This window comes from Eschrichtius robustus, chromosome 1, assembly GCF_028021215.1.
Source record: "Eschrichtius robustus isolate mEscRob2 chromosome 1, mEscRob2.pri, whole genome shotgun sequence".
NCBI classification, from domain to species: Eukaryota; Metazoa; Chordata; class Mammalia; order Artiodactyla; family Eschrichtiidae; genus Eschrichtius; species Eschrichtius robustus.
Genome location: NC_090824.1, coordinates 89,955,706 through 89,970,964, shown reverse-complemented (window position 1 = coordinate 89,970,964; position 15,259 = coordinate 89,955,706). Strand labels below are relative to the sequence as shown.

The window sequence follows — 15,259 nt, the reverse complement described above, 5'->3', positions numbered from 1 at the left end:
CGGTTCCCTCTCCTCTCCGCCCAGCCTTCGCCTCCCCACTCCGGGCTGGGTCCTTACCGGGCGTACGGCTCCTCCTCTTGGGCAGCGAGTGCCTCCCCCGTCCCGCTCTGCAGCATCTGCAGCAGGGCGTCTGCCTCCCCGAAGCCGTGGTGCAGTTTTGCTTCCGTGAGTTCCACGCTGAGGGAGAGGGTCTGGGCCCCAACTCGCAGGGGGATCTGCTCCCTCTGGGACCACTCGGGCGCCTGGCTCTGGTCCTCAGGAGGTCGTGGGGGCCTCTGTCCCTGCTCTCCTGAGCTGCAATCACATCTGGTCCCCAGCAAATCCATCACACCCAGCGCCCCAGGGGAGCCGTCCTGACCCCCACACCAATCGCTGGATTTGTTATACACCGGGAGGTCCCTCAGACCATGGTGCCGGGGCTCAGGGGCCGTGCACATCTGGGAACTGGGGCGCAGCGGCCCCTCAGGCTGGCAGGCCTCAGTCGGGCCCAAGATGCAACCCCGGAGCCCTGAGGGATCAGCCAACTCAAAGAAAGGGCAGGGGCGGCGGCGCCGGAGGCCTCCCCACGAAGAGGAAATGTTCAGAGCGGGCCGTGGCTCCTCTGGAGATGCTGAGCCCTCACCCCCATTCTCTGTCCTGCACTGCCATCGACTCAGCCCCCTACTGCTCAGTGGGCCACACTCTAGGGAGGCCACGTCCTCAGGCACAAAGCCATCAGCCAGCCTCCGGCTCCTGCTTCCCGGTGGTGGAGGTGACAGTCTGCCTTGGGCCCCGGTGGTGGTCCTGGGCTGACGCTGCTGCGGGGCCTGCTCCACGCAACAGACTTGGGGCTTCGCGCTCTGCTCTGGGTGGCCTCGGGAGCTCAGTCCAAGGGAGCACCTGTGGTCACCCCCTTCTAAGGGACTGCTACCTTCTCCGCACAAGGCCTCCATTCTCTGAGAGCTACCTGACTCATCAGGGGTTTGAGAATAATTACCCACTGCAGGCCTCCGGGCGCCCAGGGGAAGGCTTGGGCGGGAGACGAGCTTCTGGCAGCCTTCAAGGGAATGAGCTGAGGGGGCCGAGAGAGACAAAGCGCCTGAGGGGCGCCCTGACCCTTGGGTGCTGGCACTAAGCGTGAGGATCGGGGAGGAGGCCCTGTCCACCCGCAAGGCGCTCGTGGGGCCCCGCTCCTTCTGCACCCCGGGCTCCTCCACAGGCTCCACAGCGTGGGGGCAGGGCCCTGGGGAGGGAGATGCACTGAGGCTGCAGCCGGGGCTGCCACCAGCCAGGCTGGGAGGCAGGGGGGCATCCGGAGAAGCCTGGGGGCTCAGAGGAGGCAGGTTCTGCCCAGAGGGGACTTTCTGAAAACTCAAGTGGGATGAGGGTACGGGGGCGCTCCGGGGCCTGCAGAGGGTGTTTCCTTCCTCAAGATCTTGGGGCCCTGCTATTTTCCGTGCAGTCCCCTCTGCCCCTCTCTTCTTAAGCGTCCCTGGGACATCTCCCTTTTCCTGAGACGTGATGGAAAGATCTGAGCCCAGCCTTTCAAGGACCGCATTGACTTTCTGAGGGTTGGCCTCTGGGGCCTGGAGATGCAGAGGTGGTGAGGCCGGGTCAGTCTGGATGCCCTCATCCATGGTGGTCTGAGTATAGCCGTCCATCCTCAGGGCCTGGGGCACCTCACCCGGGGCCTCCCTCTTGGCATTCCGCTCCTTTTTGGCCACACTTGGCTGGGAGAGACTCCCCAACAGCTCCGAGGTGCTGTGCAGGAGCTGCGAGAGGCGGAGAGACAGGTCGTGCATACTGGCCCAAGAGGCCAGATCCGACTGAGCAGAGGAGAGGTCAGCGTAGCTCCAGCGGGACCTGCAGCCCAGGGTCTGGGTGCCCTGCTCCAAGGTGTTCATCCTGGACACACCCACAGGGCCGCCCGCCTCTGATGGGTACAGCAGCATAATCTCATCCACCGGGCCCGCAGCACTTCCTCCAGCCAAGGGGGGCTCCCTCCTCAGACAGCCTGCCTCATCAGGGGTGCCCGGGAACCCACCTCTCTCGCCAGGACCCTTAGGGGGGGCTGCCCCTTCAGAGCTGATCAGGACGTGGGGGCTCCCCAGGGCAAACGAGGAACCCCAGACTCCCCAGGCCTCACGGGAACAGCGGGCACTTTCAATGTGGCTGCATGTGCTCGACAGGCCTTGGGCACTGGCCAAGGTGCTGCGGTGCGAGTAGACCGGGGAGCCCTGGTCGTCTAGGCCGTCGTCCTCGTGGGAGCACCGGTCCACGTCGGACGGTGTCAGGCCCTGGGGTGTGGAGCCACGGGAGACATCAGCTGCACCACCAAACACATACTGCTTCCAGCCAACACGCGCAGGCCCCTCGGGACGCCCGGGCAGGACGCAGGGATCGATGGCACTGGGGCTAAAAAGCAGGGCTCCTCCGCCCGCCTCAGAGCGCTGCGCCTCTGGCCGGGCCTGGCCACCCAGTCTCTCTGGCTTTCCCGGCTGCGCCTGTTCCGGAGTACCAAATGGCCAAGCAGCCATGAGAGCAGGGGTCGGCATGCATGAGAGAGCTGAAGTCGCCGGGTAAGGAGCGGGTGTGGATGGCGGGGGCCTGGGATCAGCAGCGATGCCGTCCAAGTCAGAGGAGTCTTCCTGATCGCAGCCCTCAGCTTTCAGAGACGTTCTTACCGCAGACTTTCCTGAGGAAGAGCCTCTGGGATGTGGGGTCCACAATCTGCTAGGCTCCTGTATATCCTCATCTGTCGGGGAAGGAGGCTCCACGCTCAAGCTTAGCTCCTGAAGAGACCGGGGAGAGCTGACCACAGAGAACTGCGGTCTAGAGTGTTTGGGGCCAGAGACGATGGCGATCACAGGAAGTGAGCACTGGTGGCGGGGTGCCGGCTGCTCCCCGCCAGAAGAGGGCTGCCCGGGGCCCTGGGCCACAGGCCAACATGCTGCGCGTTGCCCCAAGGGGACAGCGGCTGAGTCTCTGAAGGCTGCGGGGGGCCTGGCCACAGCCGCGTCCTCTCTGCCTGCACCTCTAATCTGACAGCTGCCTGAGCCACCTTCATCAGCACTTGGGGGGCTCCTGCCCCAGGCAGCGTCCCCTCGGCCACCTGAAGCCTGGTCTCTCTGCTGCTCTTCCTCCTCCCGGGGGCTGTCAACCTGGGGACTGGAGACGCGCTGTAACTCTGCTACCAGTTGGGCTTGGGGATCCAAGCCACTATGATCCCTGGACTCCGCGGAAAGTTGCGGCTTTTCTGGAAGGCATCTGATGGCATTTCCCAAACATCCACGTTGTGGTTCCACCGGCGGCTCACTCTCAACACACCGTTCACTTAAATTCAGGCTGTGTCGTCCCCCAGCTGTTGCAGGTGGTTCTGGCTTGGTTTGAGAGCCCTGTGCACTCCGGCCACCAGCGGAGCTGTCCTGAAACCTCCCAGGTGGCTCAGAGCACCTGCCTGCGTGGAAAGGGGGAGCCTCAAGCTCGGTGCTGACTTTCTTCTCGGCAGCCCTTTTCTCAGGATCCCCTACTGACCTGGAGCTTCCGTCAGCAACCCAGGGGCTGAGGGGACTTGTCCTCACATCAGGGGCGGAAGGGGAGCTGCAGCCCTGAGCCGGAGGCAGGAGAGCAGCAGCAGAGGTCTCCGGGGTGCTGCCGTCTGCTGGCCCCAACTCCACATTAATGCTTTTGGGCTCAAGGCCATGTGCCCAGAGCAGATCAGGTTCCCCGCCATGGCCCTCTCCTCTCTCCACTCCCCAGGCCCTGAGGGGGACCACGCAGGGTGGGTGGCGAGTGTGTGGGGTGGCCTTGGAAGCCCCCTTGCCCAGGTCACCGTCTCTGTAACACAGTGAAGTGGAGAAAGGGGAGGCAAGGGCCCCGCAAGCAACGGGTTGAGGGTTGCACGGTTGCCGGCAAGGATGAGATCTGCTGTCTTCTTGGCCCCCGGACGGGCTGAGGGTCCTGCTGTCTTCAGCCCTCCCTGAAAAGACACCACAGTCTGAAGTTTCCCGCAGGCACCTGCGCAGGGCCTCCTCCCTAACTGCCCCGGGTCTCTGATCCGGCAACAGAGTTGGCCTGGGACCTTCGACACTGGCCCTGCAGGCTTCTGCTAGCCCAGAGCCAACACTCCCCTCCTGCTTCACAGGCTGCTGAGAGGGAGCTTCCGGTTCAATCCCTCTCAGGGCTCTGGGCAGGACGGCACCCCATCCGGGACTCGCCTTCCCTTCTTGTAAGCCGGTGGAAGCCTCAAGACATTGGCCCTGGTCTTGGTTAGGCCGTGAGAGGCTGGCAGAATTCTGAACATCACAGATCACAAGTTGACCTTCAAAACAGGTTGTTTTTCCTCCTTGTGCAGCCACTAAGAAGTTACCAGGACCTCCTCCCCATGTGTTGTCCAGAGTCCCAGGTTCCTGGTGGGCTGGGCTGCTCTCCTGCCAGCCAGGGAGCACACCCTGGGCAGCCTCCAAGGCAGCGAACGGGCCTCGCCCATGTGGAATCCCTCCAGCATCATCAAAAGGGGCCTGAGAAGGTAAGGCAGCCACTACTTCCTCCGCCCTTACCCTCCTGTCCTCCTCCACAGCTGCTGAAGAAGGAAGACTGTCTGAGCCCAAAGCATCAGCAGAGGAAGGTGTTCTGGTTGCTTCTCCCTCTTTCTCTATGATTTCAGAAGAGCTAGTGTGACACACAAACCGTTCACTGGCTCCCAGGAAATGTCTCAGTTTCCCGGTACAGTGACTTTTACCTGGAGCAGGGTCAGCCTGGGAGGAAGTCCGTGAGGGGTGCCGTGGCCCTGTGTTAGTGTCAGTGCTGGGCAGAGGGTGACAGCTGTCTGAAGAGGGGGGTGTGGCCTGAAGGACAGATGTCCTCTCATCACTTGACAGGTGTCCTGGTTTAGCAGAGAGAGACGCCACATGAACTCCCCGTGCTTCACGCTCATTTCTGGTCCTGGCTGACACTGCCTGGCCCATTTGTGGACACTGAGGCCTGCCAGGGGCCCCTGAAGAACATTCAGGCCCTAATAGCGTCTCAACGTGAGGAAGGACCGTGCCCCCAGCCACCACGTTGTGAAGCTGCTTCCCCTGGGCCTTTGCCTGTCCGATCTCCTCCAACTCAGCCAGGCACGTGGGTGGATGGGCAGACGGCTCCGGCTGAGGCACCCTGGGCAAGGACACAGGTGCTGAGAAAGCACCACTGGCAGGACTGAGGTCCTTGGCCTCCTCCTCTGCCTGCTGCCTCTCCCCACTGCCTCTCTTGTCCCCCTCTTCTAAGGGGCAGCTGGCCCTTTCAAGCGGGCTAGAGGCCCTGTTCAGGGAACTGGCTCTGTCTGGTCCTCTTGGTACAGCTGCCTCGGCTTCAGAAGGAGAACCCACCCTGCTACCCAAGCCCAGCAAGGTGCTTCTGAGGTCCCCTCCGTGGCCTTGCGGTCCGGTGCCTGTTGACCTCCTGCCCTCTGCCCCCAGGGGAATGCTCGCTGGTGCACCGGATTGACTGCGAGATCCCACAGCCATGGATATCACAGACCCACACCAAGCAGGGTGTGCCGCGGAGAAGCCCTGTCTATCGTCTCCCTGCCGTGGGCTGTGGCATCCGGGCTCTCCACTCTGGTCCTGATGCCCCGATCCAGTTACCAAGGGACTGGTGGGCATTTCCAACAGGGTGGGATCCAGCACATAGTCAACAGAAGAGATGCCTATAGTACCAGGTACATAAAGATAGGTCCTTGGCGGCCTTGTTGAATTCAAGGGCAAGGCATTACTCAGGTCTCGGCGAGAAGCCATACAGGACTCTGGCTGGCTTGGCAATGGGCCAGTCTCTTGGCTGAAAAATGTGCGCACACAATGCTGGCACGGGCCAGGGAGTTTCTGAGTTGATGAAACCACTTTGTTTTTCTCCTGTAGGCCCCCTCTTTGCACAGCCGTTTCTTCAACTCTGCCTTGAACTTCTGGCTCCTCTTGCTTAGAAGTACGTATGTGTTTGGCAAAATGGCTTTCCTGAAAACCCTTCACAGTCTCCAGCTTCTCAAGACTTCCCAAGCCACGGGGCAGCCGTCTGGGGTACACTGCGTTCACCAGCTCGCCCTCCTCAGAAGTCCTCTCAGGCATGGGCTGCAATGGCAGAGCTCTAGCCGAAGCTTTCGTTTTCCTTGGATGAGCAGAAGTGTTGGTGCATTCTCTGCAAACTGTAAATTTCCCTAAATAACCACCAGTGTCCCTGGCGGGTCTGTCTAATACAGCTGGGTAGGTGTGCCCTTTCACAAATCTGATGTCGTGTACCCGGGGATCAATGCTATTGTTAACCTCCATTTGTCCAGCTTCACCATCCCTAAAGATAACATCATCTTGCCATTTTGGAGAAGATGGCTGATCCTTGAAGGACAGGTGGTTTCTAAAGCTGCCTGGCCTCAGCACACGGTCAGCCATCTCCTGGTCCTTCTGGTCCTGGAACATAAACTCCTTACTGACTCCCGGTGTGTGGGAAGCACATAGCTGCTTACTCTGTTTGGATTCAATTTCCAAGATGCCATTTTCCAGCTGCATTACACTCCTAATTAGCCTAGCCATCTCATCAGCATTATTATCTCTTTCACTCCATTTCTTTCCAGGAGGTTCTCCTTTGGGGTTTAACGTTTCTCGCACCTTTCCAGGGACCTTGCATTCACCGAGGTTTCTTTCCTGAAAGCATGTAACTGACTGGAATCTTTCATATGTAGACTCTGCCTGTGGAAACTTAAACTCTTCTGAGCCGTCTTTGGGATGGAGCGCTTTTCCAAGAAGCCCAATTTCATTCCTCCTTTCCCCGTTGTGGGTTGGACCCTCATCCTGGGCTGCTGTCTCTGGGCTGCTTACTCTATGATGTACTGATCTGGACTTCAAAGAAAGAGCGGCTTCCTCTATCTTGTCCTTGTCAAGGCCTAAATTGATGGTTTTATAGATGAAATCAGACCTGACCCCAGAAGGAAACCGTCTCTTCATGTCAAAGGCCTGGGTCTCTCTGAGGACTGCATCCTGCCCCTGCTCTTCTTCCCCACCCATCTCAGATTCACACACCAGGTGAGAATTCCTTGACCCAGAACTGTCTGAGGAAACACTGCAGTAGGACTGTACAGTAGCCTTTTCTCCCTGCTTGAGCATTGGAAGACTGTGTTTATTTAAAATTCCAACTTGATTTTCAAATTCACATACTTTTATGCCGGTAGATGGAAGAAAATGTCTGTTCTGAGTGACAAAAAAATAAACTGAATTATGGCTTTCTTCTTTAATGTTTCCAAGGCATTTCCCTTTTTCTCTGCAAACTTCCTTGGTGTTCAGATCAACTGGCCTCTCTGCTGTGACCTGCTGAGATGATGCAATCTTGGAATTCTGGTTTTGTAACAGTACTGGCAATTTATTCTTCACATACACATTTTGGAGGACTTGGTGCTCGTGTCCAAAGCCCCATGCTTCCCTGCGAGGTGGGGAGGGCGCCCTTGCTTCTCTGCAAGCCGGGATTTCCAAGGCGGTTTCTGTTAGGGCATCTCGGCTTTTGGTCACATAGAATGTTTCCAAGGGAGGTGGCTGCAGGGAAGATGGGAGTGGATTCCAGGGAGCAGAGTGGAGGTACAGCTCTGGACCTGAAGGAAAGGCAAAGGAAAACCTGCTGTGTCTTCTACCAGCTTCCTTGGCGCTCTCCTGGGAGTCTGCCTTCTCTTCCTGCAGGGGGCAGTGGCTGTTCTGACCTAATTGCCTCCCTGGGTCTGCACTATTCTTCCTCAAAGGAGCCCAGCCTCGGGGCCAATGGGGTTCTTTGGTGCCTATGGTGACAATATGGTGACAAGCGTTCGTTAGGATGAAACATTCATCAGAGGACGTCATGAGTCCAGGTTTCCCGCTACTCTGAGAGGCTTCTTCCAAGCTGCTCTCTTTGACTCCCCATGCTCCCATCACGGGATGCGCTGTCTTGTTCACTGCTGTAGAGACCTGCGCATTTGTAGTTGCAGAAGTCGATGATTCTACGTCCGCTGAATAAGTTCCACTATGACTCACCTCTTTCTCACTAGTTGTAAAGAAATCTGAAGTACCTTCTACCTCGACACGCAGACTGTCCTGTTCTTTCTCAGCTCTCAAACACCTAATTCTGGACAGATGGATAGGAAAGTTGTTGAAATCCGGGCTGCTAGATACCCCAGGACCAATTGGCAATAGAGCGTCTCCTCCCCTGCCAGAAGCTTGGGTCAGGGAACCAGAGTCTTCCTCAAGCGAGGGCTTTCCCTTCACTTGAGGAGGAAGACTGGGTGCTCCTGTGGCCTCCAAAACAGGATGAGACAGTTCAAGGAGGTACTTTTGCTGAAGGGCAGCCCAGTCTCTCTCACAGGCACTGTCAACGTAAGTGAATGAGGTGGCAGAGGCAGCCAACAAGCTTGACACACTAGAGTTGGATGCTTCAGAGACGCCCTGCTGGGCCACGTCAGGGACCCCTCTGGCCTGAGAGGTGCCATCAGCTCCTGGCTGAAGAAGCCTATAAGAGCCCCAGAGGGACACCCTGGTCGTATCAGAAACAGGGACTGTGTACACACTTCTGACACTGCAGGGCAGCTCAGCACCGCCCAGGGGCAGTTTGGAGCTGTAGGACAGGACTGTTTCTGTATCTGATGACTTTAGTTCTTCCATATTGGGCCAGTATCCAGGCCTCTCCCAACCGCAGGGCTGAACATCCTGGACGTCAGTCCTTGGACATAAAGAACCTGGGGGGCTACTGGGATTGATCTTGGAGTCACAGGAGAACCAGGAATCCATGGACACCAGAGGGCTCCCTCTTGAAAGCTGCACGTCTTGGAGAGTGTTGGCTTGTTCTGCGGAGCTTGCCTCCACCGCCAACTCCGGCTGCTCACAGCGGGGCTGGAGCTCCAGGTAACATGAACTGCTCACTGGCAGGGTGGCATCGAGCCTGGCTCCTGTTCTGTGGCTGATGGGGCCAGGCCTGCACACTGCCTCCTGGTCCCCTGCGGGCAGACTGGAGCTCTGCAGGCGCCAGAAAGTCTCCGTGGGCATCTCGTCAGCTGAATGGAGGAAAGGCTCTTCTTGCCGATCGTCCCCCAGTTCTTCCTCAGCGTCAATCAGGCTGTCGAGGGAAAAGCTCCTGTGAGTCTGGGTGAACAGTCGACTATCTGAGGGTGTGGTGAAGCCCCTCACAGAGGCTTGAGCTCTGGCCCTGGAGTGGCCACGGCCATGGGTGAGATAACTGAGCCCTGGGCTGTCCTGTGGGCTTTGGTACCCCTTCTCGGCCAGCGAGTCCTCAGATATTTGGCTGTCTTCGCTGTCGGAGTCATCTGGCTCTGGGAGATCCCGCTCCTTCCCCTGGGGCTCCTCCAGCTTCCGTGGCTCCAGCAGGGCTTTGGCACAGACACAGGAGAGAGAATCTACTGAGTGACTGCTACCTGCATCAGATAAATCACCACCTTTTTCTCTTGCAAGATCCACTACGGGGCTGGAACCTGTGAGTGAGGCCGTGGTGTCTGGGTCCCCCACACTGTGTTGCCTCTTCAAAAGGCTGCTGTGAGGCAGGCAAGAGGACTTTTCAACCCTAGCTGCCAGGACCCTCTGCTGCCTCTTTGATGCCCCGCTTGGAGAAGGTGGGGTGGATTCTGCCCAGAAAGTCTTGGCTGCCTTTCCATGCCCAGTGGCCTGTTTGGATCCATGGGGATGTGAGAAGCCGCAACTGGCTCCCTCAGCAGCCTCATGGGGCCCAAGGTTCCCTTCTTCTCCCCACCCTGCTGGTGAGTGGCCTTAGCCTTCCTGGTCTGGGTGGAAGGGGTGAGGACCTCCGGCTTATCCCATGGCTTTAGCTTGTTAGCTGCTAAACTCTGGGCCACCATCTAACAGGGCTGCTTACCCACTCTCTCCATTTCCTGGACACTGGCAGACTCGCAGCTCTCAGTGAGGCAGGTGCCAGGGGGTGAGGCTCCCTTCCTGGCCAGGGCCTTCCTGGCTGTGCAGAGCTGCCCCTCGCCGGAGGAACGGAGGGCATGCTTGATGAAATGCCCTGTCCTTGGGGGATAATAAGCAGCCTGGGGCAAGTACTCTTCTGATGGGGTTTTCTCTGATAATTGCTCAGTAGGGTCAGGCATAGGCGGTAACGTGGTGGAGGGATCCCAATTCAGGAAAACACTGTAGAGACAAGGAAAGCCATCTCAGAAAAGTAAGAGGTCCCTACTTCCTGCTGATAGAAGGAATATAAAGTCCCACTTAGTTTGCTCTGAAAGAGGTTTAAAACTAGGCCAATGTCACTGTCCCCTATAGCCTTCGGGGTCAGCTCTATAGGTACATAAGGAAACTGCAGACTATAGTCCTGGCTCTCAAAGAAGCCCCAGGTACACTCTGTTCCTCATTTTCTTTATCTTACAAAAAGGTTGAACTGAATCTGAATCTAATCATGCCTTTAGGGAAAACTTCCAACATGAGGAACTGAAGAATAACTTAAATGGCACTACAAGGAATCAAACAGACAAATCTATAAAGGGGCACATTTTACAGAATTGACCCGCTTTCTTTAACAAATCGACGATATGAAGAAATTTTTAAAAAGCATGATTAAAAGAAACTTAAAAGACATAACCACATGCAGTGTGTAAATTCTATCGGACCTTAATTTCACTTAACTATAAATATATATTTTGAGGCAATTAGAGAAATTTGAATATGGCCTAGGTTTTTGATTATACTGAATAATCTTAATTTTGTTGGGTGTGATGACAATGTGGTTATAAGAAAACTTATTTTTCAGAAGTGTATACTTGATGTAGGATTGAAATGACATCACGTCTAAAAGTTGCTTTAAAATGCTTCATCAGAAAAAGGAAGGAGGGGAGACAGAGCACGCATGGTAAATCTTGACATTTGCTGAACGTGGGTGACAGGTACACAACTCTCTCAACTTTGTGTATGTTGGAAATTTTTTCATAATAAAACCTAAAAAAAAAAAAAAAAAAAAAAAGCCTACCTAGTACTCTAAAGACCAGATTGGTAAGCAAACATAATAGTAATAGACATTAATTGGGCACCTAATATGGGCAAGGCCCTGCACTAGGCCTGGAGGATATAAAGAGGTAGACATAGTCCTCTGCTCCAAGCAGTCTGGAGATAACATATCCTCACCTTGACTGAATGTGAGGAGTGAAGGAGAAAAGAAACAAGGAGGATCCCAAAATGAACCCAGGAGTCAGAAAGAGAGTGTTTCACTTGCTCAGCATGGTAGGTGGGCTGGGAAACTGACTGGAGCCAGCAGGTCGGGCGGGAGGGGAGGGGAGGGAGGAAGAGTGCGGTTTGAGGCAATATGAGACAGAGTGGTGGCAGGACACACACAAGGAGACGTATGTGGGTAGTCAGGGTCTAGAGCACACGGAAAATGAAGCTGAGATTCTCCCTCAGCAGATATGATCAAAGAAGCAAGAGCTGCCCCTCAGAGTGGGGGCAGGGAAAATCTTAGAAGATATCAACTACAGAGAAAGAAGAGAGTGATCAGGAGAAAAAGTGATGAGGAAGAGAAGAGTAGACACATCTTTCCATTTCACAGATGGAGGAAACTGAGGCCCCAGGAAGTAAAGATCGCTGCCTGGGCAACAAGGCTGTAAACCTCAGCCAGTGCCCCGAGGCGGCCTCCGCTGGCTGTACCTGCGCAGCTGGGCCGAGTGCCGGCTGCAGGGCCTTCGGAGGCTCAAAGAACTGCAACTTGTCAATCTGCTTCTACGTTGAAGTCCTGGGACCAGGGCACCAGGGCAGGGGGCCGGGAAGGTGGGCCTCCGGGGGCAGTCATCCTGGAGCCAGCACAGCGCCCTGAGCTGCTCCGGTCTCCTGTGGGCCTCCAGCAGCCTCGGCTTCTCGATGATCCTCTCCAGCTGGAACGAGACCCGTCTCTGCCGGCCGTTCTGCTCCGCCACCCGAAGTGCGAGTCTCCGCAGGAGCTGCGGGTGCACCACCCTCTTCTGGCTTTGGACCAGGGGAGATGGCTGAGTCTCAGGGTCTGTCTGGCACCATGAATCAGATGGCACAGCGGCTGCAAGTTCTTTCTCTTCTACACGGTCTTGCTGCAGCTGCTGCTGCTGCAAGCCGGCCGGCCAGGTCCCTTCTCTGAGCAGCCACTGCTGGTCTGCGAACCAAAAATACCCTGAGAGAAGGTCAGCCCGTCCTCCCTCCCTGGACTCAGGCACCTCCGGCCACGGCTGCACCTGCACAGAGTGAAGAGCTGGCCAGGGTGACGTGGCGGGATGAGGGCCACATGGCCCTCTGGGGCAGGAGTGCCGGGGCCCCTGACCACAGGGCAAGTGGACGAAGCCCCGGGCCTCAGCAGGGCAGCGGGCACACACTAGGACTGGCAGCAGAACCTGGACAAGCGCGCATGAGGGCAGTGAGGTAGGTCGCTTCCTTATTCTTGCTTCCAGCCCCGTGTAAGAGCCTCTGGTCTCTAAAAGAGGGGAGAGAACCCCTAATACCAAAGATTCCATCATATCACAAAGACAACAAAGGAGAGAATAGAGAAGGCCGGGGCGGCGTGGAGAGATGGGAAGGGGAAGCAGGCTCCTACCGTCTTTAACCTGCTGGCTGGCACATGTCCCGTCCAGTTCCCGTTCCTGTTTGGCTCTAATCTGTCCCGCTAGGATTCGCTGCCTCAAATCCCCCACGAAGCACAGCCGCCGCTGCTGAATCTGGGCCCCGCAGGGTGTCTCTCCAGCCCTCGGTGGCCTGTGGTCCTTGCCACTCTGCTCTCCCAGCGCCTTCCTGTCACAGGGGCCGGGGTTACCCGGGGGAAATGCAAACCCAGCTCAGCACACACCTCCACGGCCTCAGCCCCTCCCAGGGAGTCCTGCATTCAACAGGGCGGAGAGGGCTTTGGACTCTCGGCAACTTGGGACACACAGGCACGGTGTCACAGGCAGCTCATGATGTCACAGTGCGGGAGGGGAGAACAGTCCTGAGACTAGCATATTCTTAGACTGTGGGTTTAGCAGAAACACAAGTTCATTTTGGTTAAGGAAAATAACCAGGAAAGTAAAGCGGCTGTTTTTAGAAAACACAACATTTTAGCTAAATCAAGAAACTTTGTCCTTTAAAAAAGAATAAAAAGGTATCTGCTAAAAATCTGTTGTAACTAGACTAGAGCAGAAGCTCCGAAACACTGTGGGAATGGAAACCCTCTCCTCCATGTTCAGCGATCACGACTGCACCTCCACTCCTAAAGCAGAAACCCTCTTGATGTGGCAGGAGGAGGAGAGGGAACTCAGACGCACGCCAACCTGTGTGTGCAGCAGGAGCCCCAGGGGAGAGCTGGTCTCCCCTCAAGGGCTGCTCTCGGTGAAGGAGCCCTGGAAGAGGGTTCAAGAGCTTCAGACTCGACCACACCTTTCAGAGATACATGCTGACGCGTTTACTTATGAAACTATCCAAGATTTGTTTAGATCCAGTGGGGAGGAGTTGGGGATATAAATGAAACAAGATTAGCCATGAGTTGATTATTTGTAGTGTATTTAAAATTTTCCAATAATACAAAATTTAAAAAGGTTTTCTTGGGACTTCCCTGGTGGCACAGTGGTTAGGAATCCGCCTGCCGATGCAGGGGACATGGGTTCGAGCCTTGGCCCGGGAAGATCCCACATGCTGTAGAGCAACTAAGCCTGTGCACCACAACTACGGAGCCTGCGCTCTAGAGCCCGCGAGGCACAACTACTGAAGCCCGCACGCCTAGAGCCCGTGCTCCACAACAAGAGAAGCCACCACAGTGAGAAGCCCGCGCACCCGCTAGCCGCAACTAGAGAAATCCCGTGCACAGCAACGAAGACCCAATGCAGCCAAAGTAAATAAATAAATTTATTTAAAAAAAGGTTCTCTTGGCTTGCATGAGGACCCGGCCTCAATCCCTGGCACCTCCACCGAAAAAAAAAAAAAAAAAAAATTCTAGACTACAGTCATGCTTTTACTCTGCCACCAGGTTCCTGCGTGACCATGGATGAGTCAGAGCCTTCCTCTGAAGACTGACAGCTTCTCCCCTCATGCTAACCTCTCCCTAGGTCACACAGGACTTCTATGCAAGGGCCTCCCATGCTGTTTCTGCAGGGCCTCTCCGTCCCTGTCATTCAGGTTTCAAAAAGAGCCAAATGCACGGGGCTCCGCTCCGGGCTGGGAGAGGGAGCGTCTGGGAAGGGTCAGGGTCTGCTGGAGACCGACACAAAAGCCCCATCCAGCCTCGCTTATCCTGCCCTCGGCCCTCTTTCCAGCCCCAGGAGGCCACGGCTCTCAGGCTTGGAGATTCACTGAGTGACTTGACACTAGAAGCAGATGGCAAAGCGTCTGAGTAGTGTGCTCTGAGGGGTCCATTCCACTTAGGAGGTTTACCACTTTGTAGAGCAGAATGAAAGCAGAGGTCCCCGAACTACAGCCTGCGTGCTAAATGGTGTGCTGCCTGCTTTTGTGAATCAAGTTATTGGAACACAGCCACACGCGTGGTTTACGTATCGTCTCGGGGGCTTCCGTGCCTCACTGGCACAGCGGAATTGCTGTGGCGAAGCCTACAGCACAACCTGGCCCTTCACAGAAAGTCTGCTGCCTCTGTCTTAGAAGAAATTAAGATTTCTTAATGTAGCCTTAGGAGGACAGTGAAGGAGGGATGGGGGGTGGGGGGGAGAGTGAATGGATGGATGGGGGCGTGGGTGGGAGCTGACACAACAGCAGGCTCCCCTCTGGAAGGGAGGCTGGGAGGTGACTCAATCTACAGTGAGTCCAGGGATCAGGAGGGGCCCAGGTACCTGTGCGAGTGTGCTCTGGGGAAGACGGCTGCTGGCTGCTGTGGGCAAAAGGGCAACACACAAGAGTGGAAGGTACAGAAAACAGGAAAGGCGCCATTCGTCACACGCAAGGCAAAGGCCAGGGATAGCAACTGGAACAAGAAGCCGGTTAGCGCCACACAAACAGAAAAAGCAGTTAATGGAAAACATTTTACACATATATTTATATGTATCACGCCTGCATCACAGCTCCAAATTGTGTCTGACCACAGACACGGCTGAATCACAAACCCGAGCCCATCAGAGGGTCTTAGACACACCCAGCTAAGATCCACACCATCAGATACAAGGGCTAGGAAGGAGGTCTTTATTCTGAATTCCCTGAGAGTGTTCAGCTTCCTTCTCAGACTGTCCCCGGGCCCTCAGATTTACAATCTGCTTCTCCCTAGAAGAGAGCTCCTCCACCCTCCCCCGGGGAAAGCTGTAGCCAGCCTGTCAGCTTCTACAGACCCAATACAGCTTCCTCCATAG

General features: G+C 56.0%; 1 protein-coding gene across 7 annotated transcripts in view; it reads right to left on the bottom strand.

The window, feature by feature from the left end:
- Nucleotides 1-15,259, bottom strand: part of STARD9 (StAR related lipid transfer domain containing 9) — a 135,360-nt gene that overhangs the window by 20,570 nt on the left and 99,531 nt on the right. For 5 of the 7 annotated variants that reach the window (XR_011074769.1, XM_068550131.1, XM_068550139.1 and 2 more), the window contains 4 exons: nt 12,535-12,728; nt 11,625-12,414; nt 9,847-10,121; nt 58-9,346 (listed from right to left, as the gene is read on the bottom strand). Coding sequence is in view for 6 of the 7 variants with exons in the window: in XM_068550131.1 (XP_068406232.1) it covers nt 58-9,346; nt 9,847-10,121; nt 11,625-12,414; nt 12,535-12,728 (10,548 nt within the window). In the remaining variant the exon portion in view is untranslated. The remainder of the gene's footprint in view (nt 1-57; nt 9,347-9,846; nt 10,122-11,624; nt 12,415-12,534; nt 12,729-15,259) is intronic. The other 2 variants (XM_068550153.1, XM_068550161.1) reach the window with 1 other exon arrangement.